At 40.6% G+C, this 23,745-nt stretch overlaps 1 protein-coding gene across 1 annotated transcript in view; it reads left to right on the forward strand.

Annotated features, from left to right (window-relative positions):
• THSD7B (thrombospondin type 1 domain containing 7B) overlaps positions 1-23,745 on the forward strand; it is a 623,878-nt gene that overhangs the window by 579,715 nt on the left and 20,418 nt on the right. Inside the window, exons 18-20 of the mRNA XM_075933305.2 lie at positions 3,431-3,572; positions 4,976-5,091; positions 5,663-5,780. Coding sequence (XP_075789420.2) covers positions 3,431-3,572; positions 4,976-5,091; positions 5,663-5,780 — 376 coding nt within the window. The remainder of the gene's footprint in view (positions 1-3,430; positions 3,573-4,975; positions 5,092-5,662; positions 5,781-23,745) is intronic.

Below are 23,745 nucleotides of genomic sequence, written 5' to 3' on the forward strand. Positions count from 1 at the left end.
GTGCTGTCTTGGTATCTTTATTGTTCTTTTGAGCAGTTTTTAGAACATATGACATATTGTCATGAATTAAGTATTATTTGTGAACCATTTTTTTCAACTTCTTCCACTATATACTTTTAATATAAGCTTTTGTCAAGTATTTATGTTGGTGTTTAAAGTGGGGAAATGGAGTGATAGATCCACCTAATTTAGGCTTAATCCATTTAAAATAGAATTATCACTCATAACATCTGCTTTCACATTTATCTAACAATAAGAACAGACAAGATTGAATTGGTAAGAGCCCAAGTTACCACATTCTGTGCAGTGGGAAGTCTTTCCAACTTCTATGGTGATTGCCTCTTCTGTTCTGTGGATCTGGCTCTTCAGTCTAACCTTTCAGTTTCTGGTCGACTGTTCTCCACTTTGGGCCTTGTTTACTTGGGTTTTTATACATTTCAGGTTACTTAATCTTTATCCAATTGATTTTTAGTACATCACCTCTTTGGGTATTATGTACATTTATATATAAAAATTTGCTTTACACAATTTCTGCAGGGTTTTTGTTGTTGTTGTTGTTGTTTGTTTTATTTGGTTGGTTGGTTGGTTTTTTGCCATTTATGTAGCTTTTATGTCATGGGTTTTTCCAATAAAAGGTTTTTTGGTTTTTACAAATATATATATAATTTCATCTCAAAACTTCCAGCAAAACCTAGTCCTGTAGTTCTGTCAGCAATAGCCTAATTTTAAGCAGGCCAGTTAGTGATTCTGTCAAGAACTAGCAAAACCACATTTATGCAAGAAAAAAGTTGGCCTTAGTGTTACCTTCTCCCTTATACTTATTCCCTGTCCATAATTATTATTCATTAAAATATAACTAACTAAGCTTTTAATGTCACCATTTATCAATCCTTCATGTTATATTTCAGTGTTATAAGTCAGTATATGCTACCCCATCATCTGTTAGATGGGAGGCTGCAGAATGCTCTGTGATCATTGTGACAGAGCATGCTGAAATCCTTCAATGTTTCATTATCTTTTTGCAAATATAGGTTTGGCTGGGAATTTTTATTAATCAGAGTCCAAAGCCTTACATTTGTATATTGCCAAATGTTGTCAGTGTTTGTTTTCTCTTATGAATTTTGAGGTAGTTCTGTTTTGGGGCCTTGATGTTTAGTGCTTTCAGTGCTATCCCAACATTTAATAGCATGCTCTACTGGCCCCTCTTATCTGTATGTCCAGTCTTGCTGTAATTGACAATGGCAAAACTTCTGGTCATAGGGGGTATATTTTATGGCCCAATCCTGTAGTCATTTTTCCTGTGCATAATTCGTATTCATTTAAATAATCCCATTAGTTTATGAGTCTGAACTGTAGTAGAGGACTCTTACAACTCAAGCTCTGTGAACCCCTAATTAGCTTCCGCAAATCTCTCAGGCTCTCTAGTCATTGAAATTAGACCACTAAGATCATTTCCTCTTGGTAGCAACACACAAGAGCCCAAGCAGCTGAACAGGAATGAGGGAGTTTGTGACAATTTGGCTAATAGTAGGGGAAACTCTAAGTATGCTCAGTATGTTTACACTGTTGTCCTAAGAGGGGCCAGACTTTTCCTGGCCTAATTGATACTCAGTTGTCCCATTAAAAAAAAGTTAGCAGGTGCATAAGCAAAAGAAAGTATTACTCTGGCTTTGAGTATTGAGTACACACACACGGGCTACGTCTACACTGGCACCCTTTTCTGGAAATGCTTAAAATGGAACAGTTTTCCGTTATAAGTATTTGCGGAAAAAGTGCGTCTACATAGGCAGGATGCTTTTCTGGAAAAGCACTTTTTCCGGAAAAGCGTCCATGGCCAATGTAGATGTGCTTTTCCGGAGAAAAGCCCCGATCGTCATTTTCGCGATCGGGGCTTTTTTGCGGAAAAGACTACTGTGCTGTCTACACTGGCCCTTTTCCGGAACAGTTTTTCCAGAAAAGGACTTTTGCCCGAACGGGAGCAGCATAGTTTTTCCAGAAAAACACTGACAATTTTACAGTAGATCGTCATTGCTTTTCCGGAAAAGCAAGCAGCCAGTGTAGACAGCTGGCAAGTTATTCCGGAAAAGCAGCTGCTTTTCTGGAATAAGTGGCCCAGTGTAGTCACAGCCACACAAAACAGGGCACATACTTTGCCATAGGCCATACATTCCCCTCCTTTTCTTGGAACCATGTAGTCAGCAGGGGCTGATGCCCCAAGTGAGTTGTTAGGAGTATGCTCTCTTATACTCTCCATGATGCTTTGGTAAAACAGGAATTTTGGCCTTTGGAAAAGGAGATAGAGGAAATGAGAGGGACCTCACCTTGATTTGATCTGTCTGAAACATAACCAGCAGGCGTGGCTACATTCAGCTCCATGGTAACCCCTCCCCCTCATACGTTTCAAGGCTGAAAATATTAACATAGCATTTTTTCAAAAACATGGCTGCTAAATTGTACATACTGTTTTGGGTGCACTGGGAAACTGAAATTTACAGATGCCAGGTCTGATTTGTATCCACAGAAGAGGAGGATTTGCTCTTTTGCATTTAAGTCTGCATGTGCACACAAATGCTTACATAATGCAGCACATATGTTTGAAAATGTGACTCATTTTCTCTACAATGTCAATCACAGCTTGTGCAAAAAGTAATATACAATAAATGAATGCTCTACTGTAATTTCTACTGTTGCATTCTAGCAGAAAATATATGCTTTAAATCTTGCAACTTGGTAACAGTCGTCTTATTATTCCTTGATAATGTTTCATGCAATCCTAGTATTAAAGATTACTACCAGATGATGCTCTCTTTGTAAGTTGTATCTTTAAGTTACAAATAACATGACTGGCAGATTGTTAATGATTTTTGTGAGTATCATGAGAAAGGAGTGCTTAAACATTAATCATCTGACGTGTCACTCCAGTGAAGTCTTGTGTCTCGAGTAGGCACCTCTTCCATCTCTCTCAGATGCAAAGCACATTTTAGCTCAGATCTAACAACTAGGGAAACAAAAATTCTTGTACTAACTCATATTTCTCTATATTTCTTGTGACAGAATTTTGTGTGGGGATCTCATGGGGGTGAAGCAGAAAACTTGTAAAATTATTTCTTGGCCACCTACCTTAACCCCTTACCATGAATGGACTCCTATGTAAAGATACAATTGATATTTGGATAAATGTTTCATTAATCTCATAAAGGAGCACAGTAGATGCCAGGGCTTAGGAGGACGGGGTTAAGGATTTGTTAACTATTGATCCTGCCTTCAAAACAGGTCCATCATTGAAAACCTTTAAAATGTTTTAAACACAAAGGAAAAAGTAACATAAATTATGGTCTGATGCCAGAATAACAATATAAATGCAACAACTATAGCTGATGCATATGTGTAATATACTAAGATCTTTTTTACTATCCAATGTTTTATCTAGGTATGTGATCCCAATATTATGCAAACACGGACACGAAATATGTTAAGATCTCCTTTAAATATAAATACCTGTCCTAAAGAGACACAAATGCAACCCTGTGTTCTCAATCAAAATTGCTTTCAATATCAGTACAATCTAACAGGTAAGCCAAACTATAATTCACAAGAGAAATAGAGGGTGTTATGTTTCTCAATACATTCTTTGCTACTAAGTTAGGAAAATGACACAACAATGTAAAGCCTCATAATAAAGGATAGAGCTGCTTTTAAAAAATAGTTATGTACAAAGCGCCTTATTATTTAGCAGATCTGCTCTTTGTTTATATTTAATTATATCTCTTTACTGTAACAATTTAACATCCCAGTCCTACAGGATCTCAACTTTAAATGTGGTACCAGTTCCACTGAATTCATTAAAGCTAGACACGTGTATAAATCTTTGCATATTTGGATAGGATCAGCATTTATTACTTGTATTATGACTGAAAAAAACATCCTAAATAAGCAAGAATGAGACGGAGTCTATTTGTTATACATGATCAATATTATTGAAGTCAGTTATACGCTGATGACACCTTTGAAGGCAATATAGGCAATACAGGGGTACTTAAGAGTAAAATTTGTTGTTCAGAAGCTTAATTACCATTGATTATAACTGTTTGGAAAACAAAATTACAGATGACTGTTTTCTTCTTTTGTGCCTGTTAAGTTAGTTCTGATACACAAGGATAGAACACATCTTAACTTTCAGATTCTAGATTAAGTTTGTAGGGTTAGCAGTTAGAAAAAGTCACATTTGTATATATAATCCCAACGTTTGAACTGAAAGTCTTTGAGAGACAAAGATGGAAAATCATAATACCCTTTTTCTGAGGGTCACTTTTCAGAGCAGAATCATGCTTTTCTTTGTTCATTATTTTCATTGGTGTAAGGCATAGGACATTATTTTTTTTTTCATCCTGATTTTTTTTTAAGGCTCACTTTTCTTTGACTTCCTCTTTAATAAAATCTTGGAAGGGTGAAGTGATAATCAAGACTCATTGTAAGAGCTTAACACAGGGATATATGACAGCTAAAAAAAGGAAGAGGTTTTTTTTTTCTAGAATGACTTTTTGAAGACAAAGATGCATTTGATGATGGGCTTTGCTTTGAGACAACAGATTAAAATATAGTAGTACTTCAGAAACTTTCATAGCTACTCTGTTAAATTGAAATTTTATTTCAGACAAATAATGTAGCTTTCTGCATGTGCCATCTGTTTTCAAACGATACACTATATCAGCATTAAATGGTTTTTCACATACTCTGATGTATGGTTTTTTAAGGCACATTGGAGATATGACAGTGAATTTTCCAATTCAGACTTGCTTATTTTCTTTAAGAATAACTTCCTTTTAATCTGCTTTGTTCTTAGCATGATATGTGCTCACATTTCAAAATCCTATACAGTAGTTAAATGAAGATAACTAACTAACTTGTAATTCGAGATAAAAATGAAGTATAATGATGGTTTGCTGTACTAAATGCAGTTATATTGTGTATTTAGATTGGAGTACATGTCAGCTAAGTGAAAATGCAACCTGTGGACAAGGGATTCAGAGACGCCTTTTGAACTGTATTCGCAGTGATGGAAAATCAGTGAATATGAACTACTGCGAGCAGGTGAAGTTTAGATATACACTAGAAAAATGTCTTAAAGTCTAAGACACACCTCAGCTGTTTTTGAAATTACAGAATGCTCGTGCTGTACCCCTGGTGCTTTGCTGTTACCATTTATGTGTCATAGATAAGTTGCTATCATTAATCATGGATTTAACCAGTGTCAGAGGTATTCTGGAACCAAAATATAAGACTATCAGAATAATAATGTCTATTGATTGGTTATCTGTCTTCTTCTTTGTACCCTAAAGGAGGATTTCAATGATGGAGTAATGTCTGTATGTTTATAGGACTCAGTCTTACAGCCGCTATACATAGTCAGGCCCAATCAAGTCAATGGGTAAGAGATTATGTCCTACTGAAGTCATCTGAATAAGAATATGCAGAATGGGGCCAAAAGTTTTCAGGGTCTGTCAGTCTTTCAGATGTAAAATGCCATAAAAATGCAAGCTGGAATTACTGCTGAATATCTCCCTGTAAATGACATTGAGAGAATCACTTTAGTCACTATGAAGTTTCAGTTTTCTAATTTTATGACCAGCAATGACAAAATGACATTTCTCTGTCTATACAGTTAAATTTGGAAAAGCCAGAACAATTGAGTCTTCATTGTCTTGTGGAATGTGCTGTGAACTGTCAGCTATCCAAGTGGTCAGCCTGGTCAGAATGTTCAAATACTTGTGGTATTGGAGGTAAGTCTGTTTCTGAGACTATCATCGCTTTTTGTCCTCATTTCTTGGAATGGTAAAATACACTTAAGAACTCAAACACATACCCCATTCCGCAGAAGTTTATGTAATACTATAAAACATATAAAGACAATAATATAAATAAGGAAAAACAACATATTTCTGTGTAAATTATAAAACCATGATAATTACTTTAACAGCTAGTAAAACATTATAACATGATCTGCTAATATTTTATGCAAGTTTCTTAATAGATGTAAGAGAATTTTCTTTGTTTTGTTACATTTTGGTAAAAATCCATCGAACGGTATTTGAATTACCCATCCATGAAAAATGTAATGTATAACGCAGACTTTTGTACAAAGGATGTTATACTAATTAATTCAAAACTCTGAAAATTCAGTCAGAGTTGAAAATAAACTCTTTTGCATAGAGTGATTTGCAAAAGGGAAGCTAGTGAGCTTTCAGGATTTTTTATTTTATTTTAGTACCTCTCGTGTATTTTGGGATTCAAAATTTCAGCACAGATAACCTTAGTATGATTAAAATAATTATTTATAATTATTTATCTTCTTCAGAACTAAAAACTTGAAATAGCAAATTTTGGGGGCCTAGTTCTGTAACTTGGTATGTGAGCACAGGTCTCTGTATTTGTGTAGAGCGCCAATGACTTCAGGTACAGATATTGACCCACATATAACAAGTGACAAGATTAGGGCTTATCTCTTCTTGTATAGTTCTTCAATTTCTGGCAAATGTCATTTGAAGAGAAGTACTGTAGGTTATATTTAAAATAAATCTGCAATATCGTTTCCAAGTTTCCGAAGGGTAGCTATGTTAGTCTGTTCCAGCAAAACCAATGAGGAGTCTAGACACCTTAAAGTCTAAGGCTGCGTCTAGACTGGTAAGTTTTTCCACAAAAGCAGTCGCTTTTGCACAAAAACTTGCCAGCTGTCTACACTGGCCGCTTGATTTTGCACAAAAGCACTAACGTTCTACAGTCCGAAATCAGTGCTTCTTGCGCAAATGCTTTGATGTTCCCGTTCGGGCAAAAGCCCTTTTCCAGAAATGTTTTTGCGCAAGAGGGCCAGTTTAGACAGCTAAAAACTGTTTTGCGCAAAAAAGCCCCGATGGCGAAAATGGCTATCAGGGCTTTCTTGCGCAAAACCACATCTAGATTGGCATGGACGCTTTTCCGCAAAAAGTGCTTTTGCGGAAAAGCGTCCGTGCCAATCTAGATGCTCTTTTCCGCAAATGCTTTTAACGGAAAAACTTTTCCGTTAAAAGCATTTGCAGAAAATCATGCCAGTCTAGACATAGCCTAAGGGTATGTCTACCCTACAGCGCTATTTTGAATTAACTTAATTCAAAATAGTTAATTCAAATTAAGCTAATTCAAAATAACACATCTATACACAAAAACTATTTTGAAATAGCATTTTGCTATTTCAAAATAGCACATCCACACTGAGTGGACCCTGAACCGAAGTTAAGGCTGGCCGGAACCAGTGCCAGCAGGGCATCATATTAGGACTTAGTGTGTGGGGCTTCTGCCTGAGGCTAACTGAGCTTCATGCTTAAAGAGACCCTACCCCCACCCCGGACAGACAGTTCTCAGGGGTCCCCGGTTTCTTGTCTACCTCAATGAGGGAAAGCAAAGCAGTCCTGTCTTGGAGTGCCCTGAGTGCCCGAACGCGGGACACCACAGCACTCGGCCACATGGAGCCAGAGCTTCCCCTGGGCACACCGGTGCTTCTTGTGGGGTCGTTGCCATCAGCCCAGATGCACTTGCTGCAAGCTGCCATCCAGGGGGTCCATTTGGGGGCTGTCAGGGTCTAGAAGGCCCTGAGGGAGAGCATCCACCTCAAGGAGGCCTCAGAGTCACCCCGGTCCTCCCCACCGGGGGGCCTGTGCCCCATTCCTCCCTCATGTCCTTTCACTTACCTCTCCCTAGCCGCCCTTCCTGATGTCAAATAAAATACACGTATTTTCAAAAATAGAAACTGGGTTTATTGAACAAAACTGGGGGGGTTGAACATCTGGGGAGACTGGGAAAAGGAAGTGGGAGAAGGGAAGATAGAGCGGAGAGGGGAAGGGGAAACCTGTGAGAAGGGAGCTGGAAGGGGGAAGCAAGGGGAAGAAGGGGAGGGGAAGCTCAGGGCCCAGGGTTGGGGGTCTCGCCGGACCAACTTGACTTTCATGCAAACCTGCTCCTGGGTTTGCATGTGGCCTTTAGTGGCCAGGCTGGCAGCTATCCTTCCATATACAGCCACATTCCTCTGTCTAGTGTGGAGATCATGGACGTTGGGGGCATCTCCCCCAAACCTGAATAAGGTCCATGATCTCCACCCTGGACCAGGAAGACGCCCGCCTTCTCCAGCCCCTGGCAGGCTCCTGGGAGCTGGCAGACTGCGCCTGGGGAGCGGTGGAGGACTGGCTGCCAGTGGCTTGCTGGCTCATGTTTTTAGGCCCTGGGTCAGGGGCCCTAGTGGTCACTGCTGGCTCTGGGTTGGCAGGCTTGGAGCTGGCACAGGCGCTGTGGCCAGGGTCTACTCCTATAATGGCTCCAGGGCTGGGGGAGAGGAGAAGTAAGTTTTCCTGGTTGTGCCCATTTCATGAGATGTATCAGATAAAGTGGGTTCCAGCCCTTGAAATATTATGCTTAGATACATTTATTCAACTTTAAAGTGCCACAGAACTCCTCATAATTTTCCATGCTACTGGCAATTAGTTTCTAATTGTCCATTGTTTGTCTGAATCGTATTTATTTGAGGGGAAAGGAAAAAATAGATTGATAGCTTCAGTGGAGGGATCTTTTTAGATGCATTTCAAAAATCAAAGCATGTAACAGAAATTATCAAAGAGATTAATATTTAGATTAATCACATTCTTTGTCTTTTGAGTTTTCATCAGTTCAGTAAAATAGTATCCCTTAACATAAATGAATAATTCATAAATATTATTTAACAGCCAACATGCTATGAATATTATTAAATTCCAAGCTCTATTTAAAAAAAAACCTCTTTGAGACTAAAGAAAAGCAGCAGAAATAATTAGAGATATGGAACAGCTATTGAAAGAGGAGAGATTAAATAGGATAGGACTTTTCAAGTTGGAAAAGAAGTGACTAAAGAGAGATATAAAATTCTGAATGTTGTGTTATTTACCTTTTCACCCTAAACTGGAAGAGGTCACCCAATGAAATGAATAGGCAAGCAGTATGTTTAAAACAAACAGAAAGAGGTACTTCAGAGAATGCACTGTCATCCTGTGGAACTTGTTGCTGTGGTTGTTGTGAAGGATGAATTAGACACGTTCATGGCAGATTTGTCCATCTCTGGCTATTAGACAAGATGCTCAAGAATTCAACCCATTCTCTGGGTATCTCTAAACATCTGTCTGCCAGAAGCTGGCATTGGGCGATGAATATTGTTAATTCCTTAATATTACTAAATCACTTAATAAATTGCCCTGTTCTGCTCACTCCCTCTGAAGTACCTAGTGTAATCTAAAGACTAGAAATTGGGCCATTGATATGAGCCAATAATGTATATACACCTGGTATATCTTATATACATAAGATATTGTTCATTCCAAGTCTTATTAAAGTTTCTGCCAATATATACTTTTGCCATGTTTTCTTATCTTCCTGTTTCTGTTTTTAATGGGAATGGTCAATGTTTACCCTCTAAGTCTGATTCAGTGCTTGCATGGGATTTGAATTTAGTTCTCTACAAACTGACAGGAACTTCCTGTGAACCTCTGAGCACAATTTGGTTATCTTTATTAATGGTGTAAATATTGTTTTTGCTGGAAAGTTCTTCTGGTAGGAGGGTTTTGGAGCTTGAAGCTTCTTTAGCTGACCCTTCTTTTAGCACCTTTTTATTAGGCCACATCCTCAGTTAATGCAGAATGTCTTGTCAGCTTTCCATTTAAATCAGACAATCTTTACTTGTCTTTCCTGAAACCCAGTTCATCTAAGGTTGAAGTTCTTCATACTTCTATTCTTGTTCAAGGATAGCTCTTCTTGAACTGCAGTACAGTAGACTTCCGATAATCCGGAACCTATGGGACCTAGGTGGTGCCGGATTATCAGATTTGCCGGACTATCAGGAGATACTATAAGATGGTTATATATATACTGTATACATTATATACTGTATATAAAGTGTTCTAAACCCTTTTTATTGTACATACTGTATACAGTATACTGTAATGTTTTAGTTTTTTTAAGCCTTTTTTACCCTTTTTGCTCAGTTCAGCTTCTGCCGCTGTTACCTTGTGACTCATTTTTTGCCGAAGCTCACTCACTAGGCTCTTGCCATTTTGATGCCGGACTATCAGGAGTGTCGGACTATTGGATGCCGGACTATTGGAGTTTTACTGTAGATCCTTGCATACTACATGGCTTTTTGTAGATTTGAGGGTCAATCAATGTCATCTCAGCAAATCTCATAGTGAATCTCTGACTGTATCAAGGTCTGTTATGACCTTGCTAAAGTCTCTCCTCCATCCAGCATAATTGCTTCTTCCACCAGGGCTCAGTCTTCTATCTTGGAATTCCTGAGTAAAGTGCCAAACATCAGTACATTCAAGGTAGCAAAATGGTACTTTCTGTACTCATTATGGCATCACTCTGGTGATAATGCTAACTTTGGCTTAGCTGATGTTCCAGGCTCTCTCTAGATGATTTGAACTCACTCCACCAGTAAAAGGATTATAGGAAAGTCCTCTATGGTGTAATGTAAATATTCACATATCACTTGCAGAAAAATGGCTGCTTACCTTGTAAGGACTGTTCTTTTTTGAGATGGAACGTATATATGCACAACACAATACCCTTCCTCCTCCCTGGATAGCTCCGACTGCATTACAGTACTACAAAGGATCAGAGAAAGAGATAGTAGATACACCCCTTTTATGTGTTAGCCTGAAAGAAAAAGGAGAGATGGTACACATGTGCTGCTGGCAAAAGTCTCTGCCATGGGTGTAATGGGTGTACACACATCTGTAGTGAAATATATCTGGGTACAACACCTCTCAAAAAACAACAGTTACTGCACAGCAAGTAATTTGTTTTAACATCTTTAGCTCAAGCTGTAGCAATTCATGCGTTTTACTGGAGATCCTTGATGCAATGCCCAATAAGAATGCATGATAGCTATCATTACATTTGTATCTATCATGGATTTAGGATCATATAAACGATTTAACCTTCAGTGTTGGAACAGGGCTCTGTGCAAGAGCTAAATCTGATCCTAAAAATAGGAATGCCTTATGCATTGGTATAACTGCTCAGCTTACAGCAGGAGTCTCAAATCCACTCTGCAAAGTGGGCCAAATTACACTGATAAATATGGTTTCTGGGTGGAGTTTATCAACCTGGTCTGTATGGTCGTCTTGTTTATAGCAGCTGTCCTGTGAGTAGGAGGAGGAGGCTTGCAAAGATTCAGGGTAGAAGTATAGTATAGTAATTAAACTTTTAAGTCCCAATCCTGCACAAGATTCCACTAGAGCAGGCCCATTGTAGTAGAACGTCCACTGCAGGTACAGAAAAGTAGGGCAGGTACACATCAGTTTGTTTTACACCCTGAGAAGTGGAGCACATTTTCAAAGGGTTGTGCTCTTTGTTGGTTTCCCTTTCCCACTTGCATTTTAGTGATGCAGGGACAGTTAGACTTTGGGATGGCAAAGATTTATCAAAATGAAATTCAGTCTGAGATCTTGATTAAAAACTAAGGCAATCATCATCTTAGGTAACTTGGTATATTGTTGAAGGTCAACTGATCCTGCACTTATCCAATTCTCCCTGTATAATTCTGCAGCATCATTTGAGGCTTTTCAATTTTAGTTACTTTATCTGATATAATTAATTAGAATAATGATCAATATATAGCTTCATAGTTGTTCATTACATTTCTCAGACAAATAAAATGACAAGTGAGTATCCAAGAGACTTACAATGGAGAAATCTGATCTTGTTTCTTCAAAAATAATGGAATTTTTATACTGAATTTAGTGGGACCAGGACTGAGCCATAAATGAGACTTGAAACAGTGAAGGATAACAATACACAAAGGAAACTATTGTTACCATTGTCTTGAGTCTCATTTAATAAGTGGCATGCTTCTCAAAAATAACCAGTGGCAAATAAAGTGCATATATTACTGCTACAACTGCTCTCTCAATCCTATTTATTGAGGGTCAAAACAAGAGCCTGTTTCACTAACTTTTCTCAGAGTTTTGAAGTGCCTGCTCAGGAAACAGATACTGTAAAAGGGAAAAACAGAAATACTGTTGATGAGATCCAAGTTTACTGCTGATGCATTTATGGTTTAATGTTCCCTGAACTCCGCAATAATGATAACACTTGTATTCTGCCCATCTCTTGCAGTAAATTATTCTGTGGTGATATATTTTAATGGGCTATAGGAGTGCCCTAGTGTATTCTGTTCAGGTTTGATGTTATGAAACGATACACAGTGGCACCAAATCATATTTTTAATGTATAAGACGTGTGTCACTTCTAGTGAGGCTGTGGTGTATAGAAGCAAAAGGAGAGCATATTGATTTTTATAACTGATGATCAATACAGTATATCTCTCTTTCCTGCCTTGGCCAAGCCTAGAGAGACATGGAAATAAATTATATTTGCCTGTTACAGCTATAGCTTTTAACTGTTTCAGTTATGGATGCCATTCTGTGCTGTAGGCTGACTTTCTTTTATATGCTGAAAGTCCTCCTACTTATTGCAGAACTGTAATGGATAGTGCTCTAAGTGTCCTGACCCAAAGCCTGAAGAAGGCATTGGAAAGTCTCTTATTGAGGGGAAACTCCAGCAAATACAATTCTCTTTGGTAAGGAAATGAATATGTGATAAACCCTTTGTGATTTTTGCCTCAAACCTTTCATAAGGTTACAAAAAGGACTGTTTTCTCACCTGGGCAGAAAACCTTCCAGGGCCTGGCTTGACAGATCAGTGCTGAAAAAGAACACACTAAAAACAACCTTTTCTGAGATGGGGCTGTGGGGACCTTGCCATTTGTCTAAGCAACGCTATTTAAACTGTTGGCTCATAGGTATTGCAACTGCCAAGTGGCCCAAAGGCTTTGTGGGTTTATTCTCCTGCTTCTCTTCAATCATGCTTAGCCTGGTCCCCACAATCCTGTTTCACCTGCATCTTAACTGATGAGATGCTGCTCTGCTTTACTTGCTTAATAGGAAGTGCAGAAGTCTTCAACAGCACGGGACTTCAGTAAACTGACATCAGCATTTCTGGCAAAGTTGTCTGGAATTATTTTAGACCTCTTGTTTTCCACTGCTGTCACATGTTACCCTGTAGGGTTACAAGACAAGGAAAGGGAGGAGGCATTTGGATTGTCAAAGTGCTCCCCTGTGGTGAAAACATAGTCACCATTCCAAAAGAGTATTTGCAATAACTAGAGGGCTGTGCCCTCTGCTCATTGCACTCCCCACCCCGCCCCCCGCTTGTGGGGGCTAGGCAACCCCAGCTCTCCCCCACAGCCACCATGAAGGGCTGGGCTGCAACCGCGCCAGCCCGGATCCATTCTCCTTCTCCCCTTGCCTCGCCAACCCGATCCCCTTCTCTCTCACCCTCCCCTCCCCTGTCGTGCCAGCCAGGGTCCCTTCTCCCTTCCGTCCCACACCCACTAGCCCAGGCCATTTCTCCCCCTGCAATCCTAACTGCCCCCTTTCCCAGCCATGGTACACACCAGGCCTGGCTCTAATCCCAGCAGCCGGGGAGAGCAGGGGTGCCTGCCCACCCCATATGAGGTGCAGATAGTGCCATGTGCACATGGCACTCTGGAGCACTGCAACCTGCTGAGGTGGGGAAAGCAGCAGCGTGGGGAGCCACTGTCCTGACCTCTCCCCAGTGCAGTCCCACCTGTGCTGCTCACTGCCCCAGCCCTCCCTGCAGAGCCAGGGTCACCTGTCTGCCCACCAGGAGCTAAAGGGAAGGAGCAGACAGTTCAGCGCAGTAGCTCTCCTGGACTTGGGTTGCCAGGTGTCCGGTATTCTACTGGACAGTCTGGTTTTTGCACCTCTGTCCGGTAAAAAAATTCAGAAAATACTGGACATGTGCAACGGATGGAAACCTGGCGGGAGTGGGGGGAGTGGCTGGGAGGCGGGGCCACAGTCAGCGCTGGGAGCCTGTGGTAGCATGCAAAAGCCTGGCGGTGGTGGGAGGAGTGGCTTGGAGTCCCAGCCACTCCCCCCGCCTCCGCCAGGCTTCTGCACACAACCAGAGGGAGTCACAGGCTGGGAGGTGGGGCCACGATCGGTGCTGGGAGCCTCTAGTTGTGTGTGGAAGTCGGGTGGGGGGAGTGGCTGGGAGGCAGGGTGCAATCGACACTGGGATCCCTCAGCTGATTGCGTCGGAGGAGGAGTGATGCCTTGGGGAGGAGGAGAAGCCCTGTCCCTGCTCCTGAGCGCTGGTCAAGTGCATTGTGGCGCCGTAGTCCAGGAGACAAGCCCGCAGGTGCTTTGTAGTTGTGTTTAGTTGCCTTCCATGGGCTCTCAGCCAAAACTTACTGGGGTGGAATTTTTTCTTCTTCTCAGTGGGACACCCAAAGACCTGGCTATGGGGAGTCACCTTCCTACCCATAGTCGCCCCCTCCCTGCCCTGCCATTGTGTTGCCCCCAGGTCTGCCTCTCTCTGCTTTGGGTAGCAGGCGGCTGCTTTGCAGAGCAGGCTCTGCTGCTTCCCCCTGTGTTCCCAGTTTGGTGGCTCTAGGGTAGTAGCCATACAGGATGTGTGTTCAGTGTGGGTGGGTTTTTTGGGTTTTTGTTTTGTCTTTTGCTCAACAAATTATTAGCCCGTGTAGTCGGTATTTTTTGGGAGACCATCTGGAAACCCTACCCTGAGCAGCTCAGTGGTGCTCTGGCAGCCACAGTAAGTGCAGCTGCTGAGGAGTGGGTAAGTCTCCACGGAGGTAGCTGGACTCCAGGCAGTTGGGCACCATGCTCTGACTGCCCCCACAAGCTTGGCAGTAGGGGAGCCCCCAAGAGCCCACTGCTGGCATATAAGCTTGTCTGGGAGCGTCACTCCTAGCACCTATCCCTGGGCTGCTGAGCTGAGCACTGTACTCTTTCCCCCCCCCCCCCCCCGGACTGTCACAGCTATGATGTGGGGGCTGCCAGCTACTGTGTCATGTTTCTTGGTGTTGAAAGCCCTATGGGCCAGGGGTGGTGGAAGGGGAGTAAGGACTTGGTTTAAAATAGCAATTCCAAGTGGCGAGGGGAAACAGAGAGGTCAGGTTCGAGCTGGGAGGGAAGAGGGGAGAGAGAGAGGGAGGGAGGCAAGTGGGACGCAGAGCAATGTGATGACATCACTCGGTCATCCTGCAGGAAAAACCTTTTGTAATATATAGAGAGATAAGCAGCAGTAAACCCAGCAGAACTTCTGACAGATTAGGGGGAAAGCCCTTCATGCTTTCAGTTTTCAGCAGCTTTTCTCTCTGCATTTTGAGATTGTTTAATAGTGCGTTGCAAACTAAAAGAGAAATTCAGTTTGTTCCCTGAGAGATACAAGAACCAACTTAGATTTAATACTGCAACGTCTGGCCTCAGATTGTGGAGGGAGAAAGTTAATTTCAAACCTATGAAGATAGCAGCCTCTATCAATGAGATATCTACAAAGTAAAGAAGGGTTTTTTTGAGTGTTTCTTCCACTTGAGTTCCGACTGACCACCTGAGTTGTGTATGGAGAAAGAGATTGACAGAAAATCAGAGTTTTAAGGAATCTACTTCAGTGCATAGTCCCAGGGGAAAATGCCCTTTCAGCACTGAACTACTCCTTACATTTTGTAATGATTTATTTACAGCATCATGAGAGAGGAGATAGCAAAGATGAGTCAAGCTCGCATGAATCCTGTGATTTTTGTAGTTTATTGGTGAGCAAAATATCTCGTATAAGCAATTATCAGGAAAATATTTCATGTCATGAGATGACTAGGATATCTGACATTTTTGTTCTCAAAAATTAACATTTTCAATTACCAATCAATTTTAACTTTGCCAAAAATATGACAATCTCAGCACTGATAAAATAAATTACTTCATTAATTTCAGTAGCTTTACAAGTACTTTTCAGGGATTTACAAATTTTTGATGAAAAATGCTTAAGCTAAAAAACACTTTGTCTTTACACACCTGAATTCATGTTCAGTTACAAGAGAAGTGGTGGCAAGGGGCAACTCTCTTTCCTGATACTTTCAAAACTAGAGAGGACAGAGGACGTATTGGTGGGAATAATCCTGCAGTGGTGTGTGGATAGAGTTGGTCAGTTATTCTCAGCCATTTTCCAGTCAGGACTCCAAAACTTCATGCAGTTTATTAAGAACATAAGGGTGGCTATACTGGGTCAGTATCCTGTTTGCCAACAGTGGCCAATGCCAGCTGTCCCAGAGAGAGTGAACAGAACAGGGAATCATCAAGAGATCCCTCTCCTGTCACCCATTCCAGCTTCTGACAAATAGAGGCTAGGGACACCATTCCTGCCTATCCTGCCTAATAGCCATTGATGGAGCTCTTCTTCATGAATCTGTCTAGTTCTTTCTTTAACCCTGTTAAATCCTAGACTTTGCAATATACTCAGGGAAATAATTTCACAGGTTGATTGGGTATTGTGTGAAAAAATACTTCCTTTTGTTTTTTTCAAACCTGCTATGTATTAATGAATTTAGTTCTTGTTATGAGAACAAGTAAATAACCTTTCCTTATTCACTTTCTCCATACCTATCATGACTTTATAGACCTCTATCGTATCCCACCTTGAGTCTCCTCTTGTCCCAGTCTTGTTAATCACTCTCCATATGGTGGCTATTCCAAACTTCTAATTATTTTTGTTGCCCTTTTCTGAACTTTTTCCAATGCCAAGATGACATGACCACATCTGCATGAGGTATTTAAGATATGGGCATGCTATTGATTTATATAGCTGCAATAAGATATATTCTGTCTTATTCTCTCTCCTTTTTTAAAATGACTAACATTCTGTTTGCTTTTTTAACTGCTGCTGCATATTGAGTGGATATTTTCAGACAATTATGCACAGTGACTCCAAGATCTCTCTCACACTCTCTCTCTCTGTCTCTCTCATGGTAATAGCTAATTTAGTCCCCATCATTTTGTATGTATAGTTGGGATTATGTTCTCCAATATGCATTACAGGCAGTCCCTGGGTTACATGGATCCGACTTACATTGGATCCCTACTTACAAACGGGGTGAGGCAACCCCGCACTAGCTGCTTCCCCCCAGCAGACTAGGGAGACGCGGAGCGGCTTTTCTCAGCAGACACCTCAGCTTGAGAATAAAGGACTGAGGGAAGTGAGGTGTGGGATAATAAAACTGAGCTCTGGAGAAATGTTTGGTTAGAGTTTCCCCTACAATATGTACCAGTTCCGACTTACATACAAATTCAACTTAAGAACAAACCTACAGTCCCTATCTTGTACGTAACCCGGGGACTGCCTGTACTTTGCATTTATCAACATTAAAATTCATTTGCTATTTTGTTACTCAGTCAATTTGTTACTAGTTTTGCGCAATCCTTTTGAAGCTCTTCACAGTCTGCTTTGGACTTAACTGTCTTGAGGAGTTTTATATCAACTGCAAATTTTGCCATCTCATTGTTTACCCCTTTTCCAGATCATTTATGAATATGTTGAATAGGATTAATCCCAGTACGGACCACTGTTGGACACCACTAGTTATCCCTCTCCATTCTGAAAACTGACAGTTTATTTTTACCTTTTGTTTCCTATCTTTTACCAGTTATCAGTCCATGAGAGGATCTTCCCTCTTATCCCATAAAAGCTTACTATGTTTCAGAACCTTTTGTGAGGGAGCTTCTGGAAAACTAAGCATACTATATTCACTGAATCCCCCTTGCCCACCTGCTTGTTGACCCTCTCAAAGAATACTATTAGACTAGCGAGGCTTGATTTCCCTTTACAGAAGCTATGTTGATTTTTTCCCAACAAATTATGTTCATCTATGTGTCTGACAATTTTGTCCTTTACTGTAGTTTCAACCAATTTGCCTGGTACAGAAAATAGACTTATCAGTCTGTAATTGCCAGGGTCACTCTAGAGCCCTTTCTGAAAATTGGTGTCACGTGATTTATCCTCCAGCCATTGGTATAGAAGATGATTTAAAGGATAGGTTACAAACTACAGTTAACAGTTCCTCACTTTCACATTGGAGTTCTTTCAGAACTCTTGGGTGAATACCATTTGGTCCTGGAGACTTGTTACTGGTTAGTTTATTGATTTGTTCCAGAACCTCCTCTAATGACTCCTCAATCTTGTAACCTAAAAAGAATGTCTCAGGTTTGGGAATCCCTCTCACATCCTCAACTGTGAAGTCCGATGCAAAAAATGTATTTAGTTTCTCTACAATTACCTTGTCATCTTTGAGTGCTCCTTTGTCATCTTGATTGTCCAATTGCCCCACTGGTTATTTAGCTGGTGTCCTGCTTCTGATACACTTTAAAAACAAAAATATTGTGAATTTTTGGCGAGCTGTTCCTCAAATTCTTTTTTTGGCCTGTGTCACGGTGTGAACACTCGCCCCCAAGGCACCTCCTGCTAGTCACTTCGGAAATTAGCTCTTCAGCCCTGGAGCGCCTCTTTTCATCTGGTGTCAGACCTTCTGGTACCATCATAGGTCAGTGCCCCTGCACTTTAGGGTCCTCCCCTCCCAGAGAATCCCCAATGTCCCTAAACCCCCTTGCCTCAGTGACCCACTTCCAGTCGTCATCTAGCCCCTTACCTCAGGTGCAAACTGCAGTCTGACTTGGCCACTCATCATTGCCAAGGGGGTGTGGGCTTGATGCCCTTTGCCTATCCTGGCTGTTTCCCTGCAGCCTTCATACACTCTGGCCTTGCCTCAGACCCTATAGCCTGGGAGTGAAGTCAGGCTGGAGCTCCCCAGCTCTGCCTGCCTTTTCCCAGCACAGCTCTGTCTCAGGAAGCCTCCAGCTTCCCTGACAGCCTGGTCCCTTCTGCTCCCCAGCTACAGCAAGAGTGTGTCTATCCTCCTTCCCTCCAGGAGACATTATTTATATAGCCCCAATTGGGCCCTGATTGGTTGTCTCTGCCTCAGCTGTGCGCTCAACCCTCCTAGCCCTCTCCCAGGCCTGGGTTTTAACCCTTAAAGGACTAGTGCAGGGCAAACACCCCATCACAGACTTCCTAATTTTTTTACACTTCATACGACAGAGTTTATGATCCTTTCTATTTTCCTCACTAGGATTTTTAAGCAATGCCTTTTTATCTTTTATCTTTTTAAATTTGGAATATAATTTAAGTTGAGTCTATCACAGGGATCTTGAATTATATTATGGTCATTATTTCCAAGCCTCCTTGCTGCAACCCTCTAAAATTCAGTTACTTTTCAACCACAAGGACTTGTGGGGTTGGCTTACTCCATGAAATCTGAGTCTTTGGTATTGGAATACACTGTCATGTTGGTGAAAGCTTTTCCAGGAATTCTGTTACAAACCTCTAGTTCCAGGAAAAACAATTCAGTCAAAAATAGTCTTTTAAAATGGGTCTAAAAATGACACATAAGGATTCACATTGTGAACATATAGACCATAACTATGTAAAGTTGTCCACTGGCAGCTCTTAAAATTATTTGTTTTTTACCAGCAAATTAAAACAAATTAATCTTTTTGGAAATCACACTCATTATACATTTATTACTTCAGTTCTTAGCAATGGTTGACTTCTTTTTTGTATTTTGAAGCATGGCTGTAAGAAAAATAGTTAAGAATTGAACACTCTGTATACATAGTAGCTGCATCTAGACTGGCAAGTTTTTCCGCAAAAGCAGCTGCTTTTGCGGAAAAACTTGCCAGCTGTCTACACTGGCCACTTGAATTTCCGCAAGAACACTGACTTCCTACTGTCTGAAATCAGTGCTTCTTGCGGAAATACTATGCTGCTCCCGTTCTGGCAAAAGCCCTTTTGCGCAAAGCTATTGCACTAAAGTGCCAGTGTAGATAGCTCAGATTTGTTTTGTGCAAAAAAAGCCCCGATTGCGAAAATGGCGATCGGGGCTTTTTTGCGCAAAAGCGCATCTAGATTGGCACGGATGCTTTTCCACAAAAAGTGCTTTTGCGGGAAAGCGTCCGTGCCAATCTAAATGCTTTTTTCCACAAATGCTTTTAACGGAAAACTTTTCCGTTAAAAGCATTTGCGGAAAATCATGCCAGTCTAGACGTAGGCAGTAACTATAACAAAGAGCCAGCTGCATTTCCCCAGCTTCCATAGATGTCAGGAGCATTTGAGTCATGCATTTGGGCTGGTCCATCTCTGTTTAATATCACATCTAAAGTACTGTAATATTAATGGGAGAATCTTACCATAAGTGTTTCTTTCACTGGCCCTGTTAGTATTGAACAAGCCTTGTTTATGTCCATTTCAGGTGTTCATAACCATCATTTAAGAAAACCCTTCTTTACTGATTCTCACAGTTCCTTCAAAGCTAAGGCAGAAATTCTTCTGTAATATGTTTTTAAATATCACTTAGTCACATGGCAAGTAGTTTTCCACAGGGCAACCAGAGTTCTAATGGAACATTTTGTGAGAGAACAGTTTTCTCCGAGTCTATGACTTTTGTGTGGAAAGTAAAGGAATAAGAAATGGAATTGCTGTTAATTTAATGAGTAGTATTCAATTCTATTATTTCTGACATGGTAACCTAATTTTTCTTTTTTTTCATTCAGTGGATTAGGGAGTTTTCACTGAAAATAAATAGAATCTTAATGGACATTATAAAAGTGGTTATGGACAGTAATGGCTATTAGAGTGCTTGCAGTTTTTTAGCAAGATGCATGTAATTCCATCATAAAAATAGAATCTCCTTTGTTAAAAAAAGCAGTGAAAACATACTGGAATATTTAATATTTAAAATGATGCTGCCATAAGAGTTATGTAGCTGGTAATATTTAATACTTCAGGATTTAGTCATGTGTTTCATTATATGTTTCACATGCACAGGGAATATAATTGGAAAACCTGAAAATTAAGTTTTTAAATTAATTTGGCAGGGGCTCAGGGTGGAGGGAGGGGGGAAGGAGGGGCTCATGGCTGGGGGCTGAGGTATGTGTGGATAGGAGAAATGGAGGGGGCAAGGGAGCTATTTAGACAGGACGGAGGTGGGGGGAGGGGCTGAAGCCCCCCCATTTGTTTCAGACACTGCTTGCTGTTCCCCTTCATCACTCTTAGGGACTGAAAGGAAAGCTCACAGCATGGGTCACTCACTCCACTGCCCTCTCCCCTCCTAGCAGGAGGCAAAGGAATGTAGGCACACTGTGTGCTTTCCTCTCACTCCCTGATGGGAAGGGGAACAGCAAGCTGCATCCTTTATTGGCACACTGGAGGGGAGGGGGCTAGGGCAGCCCCAGACTGATGGGAGAGTGTGCCCTCAGACAGCCCCTTTAACCTGTCTGCTGCTTAGCATGGCCGCCTGCAAGAAGCCATTGGAGCACACCGCCTCCTTCTGCAGCCAAGCCACTGCAGCCAGCCAGCAACTTCTTGCCTGAGCAGCACACCAGCTTACTTTCACCTCTGGATGGGTTTAATTAAAGAAAACACAAAATAATTTCCACTACCCTACATGTCTATAAGCAGTTGTTAGGTCACATGGAGTAGATGATGGGCTTTTGTCCATAAAATATCTCTGTGTAAAACAGCATTCAAAACAAACACAGAAGGGAATGACCCTTAGCTATACGGTGATGAAGAATTAAATTTCTTATTCAAGTACAGAAGAATCTCAGAGATACAAACACCTCAGGAATGGAGTATGTTTGTAACTCTGCAATGTTCTAACTCAGAACATAACTTTATAGCTGTTCCTTCAAAAGTTCACAAATGACCATTTAATTAAATACAGCTTTTAAACTTTACTATGCAGAAGGAAAATGCTTTAATATAACACAATACTTATGATTGTACTTTATTTGCTTGCTATTTTTTTATTATATTTTACCTGATTGTGGTGTTCTGATTCCAAATGATGTATGCAGTTGGTCAACTGGTCAGTTTGTAACTCTGGCATTTGTGACTCTGAGGTTCTAGGGTACAACAGAATCCCTGCACCTGTACAGAGCCCATTGCCTTCAGAGGACAAGCTGAGCCTGATGCTAGATCAGGACCTTAAGCTGTGTAGATTTTTCAGCTTCCTTGGCCTTCACAGGCACAGGAAAAAGAACAATTCTAAGGAAGGGACGATGTGGAAAAGAGGAAATTACTGCGACTTAGATGAGGAGAAAGGGGTGAAGGAGAAAGGAGTACAGGGAGAGACTTACAGGAGAGAGAGACAAGTGCTGGGTAAGAGAGAGGGAACGACACTGGAGAGGAGAGCGATTACATTGAGAGGATAAAGAGATGCAAAAGATAAGAAATACTAACCAATAAGCTGCTCTGTCAGTTCCCTGAGAACCGCAAAGAAATCACGAGGTATAGTAATAATTATATAATAATGCCTACCTCTCTTATAGCATATTACATCAAAAGATTCATAGTGTTTTACAAAGGAGGTTGGCCAGTGCCTGATTAAGGCATATGCTAACCTATATCTTTGGGCCTTGCAATATGAGAGACGCCTCTACAAAAGAAAAAAAGACTCCATTTCAAATTTTATCAAAATTGATTGATAAATAAAACAGACATGGGACGAATGAACTGGGTTGTACCCACAAAAGCTCATGATATGATCTGTATTTTTCATTCATCTCTAAGGTGCTACAGGGCCACTAGTTTAAGTTTTTTTCTCTATACAATAGACATTTTTGTTGAAATATGACAAGATATGCCTGTCTGGCTACATAAACACTTTTATACGACCCTTACTCTTCACTAATATGTTTATTATTGGCAGGTGGGAGGCCAGGGCTGAGAAAAACATAATTGCCCTTGGAAAAATTAGTATTGCCCACAAGTAAGTCTGCTACCAGTCTCCAGAGGGAGCATTTTGTTGGACTGGCACTACTGGTAAACTTCTGACTCTGCTTTCGTAATGTATTTAATTAAATAATCTCACTGCTGATAAAATTGGAAGAAATCTGAGGTCAGAGTCAGCAGTGTCATGAATCAATCCTTCCAACCTTATATGGATATGGGACTCATCCGAGCACTCCCATGAATAGCATCTCTCTTTGGCTGGAAGTAGCGCAGAAGGCTGCTATCTTTTCTTTAAGGTCTAGCATGATCAGTCATATAGTGCCTTCATTCCCGTTGTCATAAGTGTCAGCATGCTCTTTCTTTCTTTTCATCTGTACAGAAGTACAATTGTGTATTTTTAGTGTGCAAGCCACTTTCTGCTTTATGCACTATCCATGCCTCACATGATTGAGTTCGCAGGTGATCATCTTAGGGGCATGAGTCAAGTGGATCTTGAGAAAGATAAGTTTATGTTTGCTTCCCTGCATCAGTTTTGGGTAACTTCACTTTATTTTATAGAATGACAAAAGAAAAATCCCAACAATTCATTGTTTCTCAGTGAAAATTAAATTGAAATAAACATTTGTGAATATATTTTGTAAAATCTGGATACATTTTGTATTTTCATTTATCATATGAGAAGGATAATTTTCCTTATTCATGGTGTAAAAAAAAATGATATAACCCCTTTTTTTTTCCTGTTGATAGACATAGATACAATAACATTAACTTTCACAGAAATCTGCTAAAATATCACAGGTTTTTGCATATATATTTTAATAAAAATATAATTTGTTAATATATAAAATATCAATATTTATAATATAAAATTATTTTCCCCCACCCCTGCTTTATTGCTTCTGGTAATTCCTATTGCCATCTTACATTCTCCAATAGTCTCATTACATATTCAAAGAAGGAATTTTATAATTCAGATGCTTCAACGGGGAAGAAAAATGTTATGAGAAATTTTCTAGTAAATTGTATTAC

Source organism: Pelodiscus sinensis, chromosome 7 (genome assembly GCF_052426305.1).
Source record: "Pelodiscus sinensis isolate ZL-2025 chromosome 7, ASM5242630v1, whole genome shotgun sequence".
NCBI lineage: Eukaryota > Metazoa > Chordata > Testudines > Trionychidae > Pelodiscus > Pelodiscus sinensis.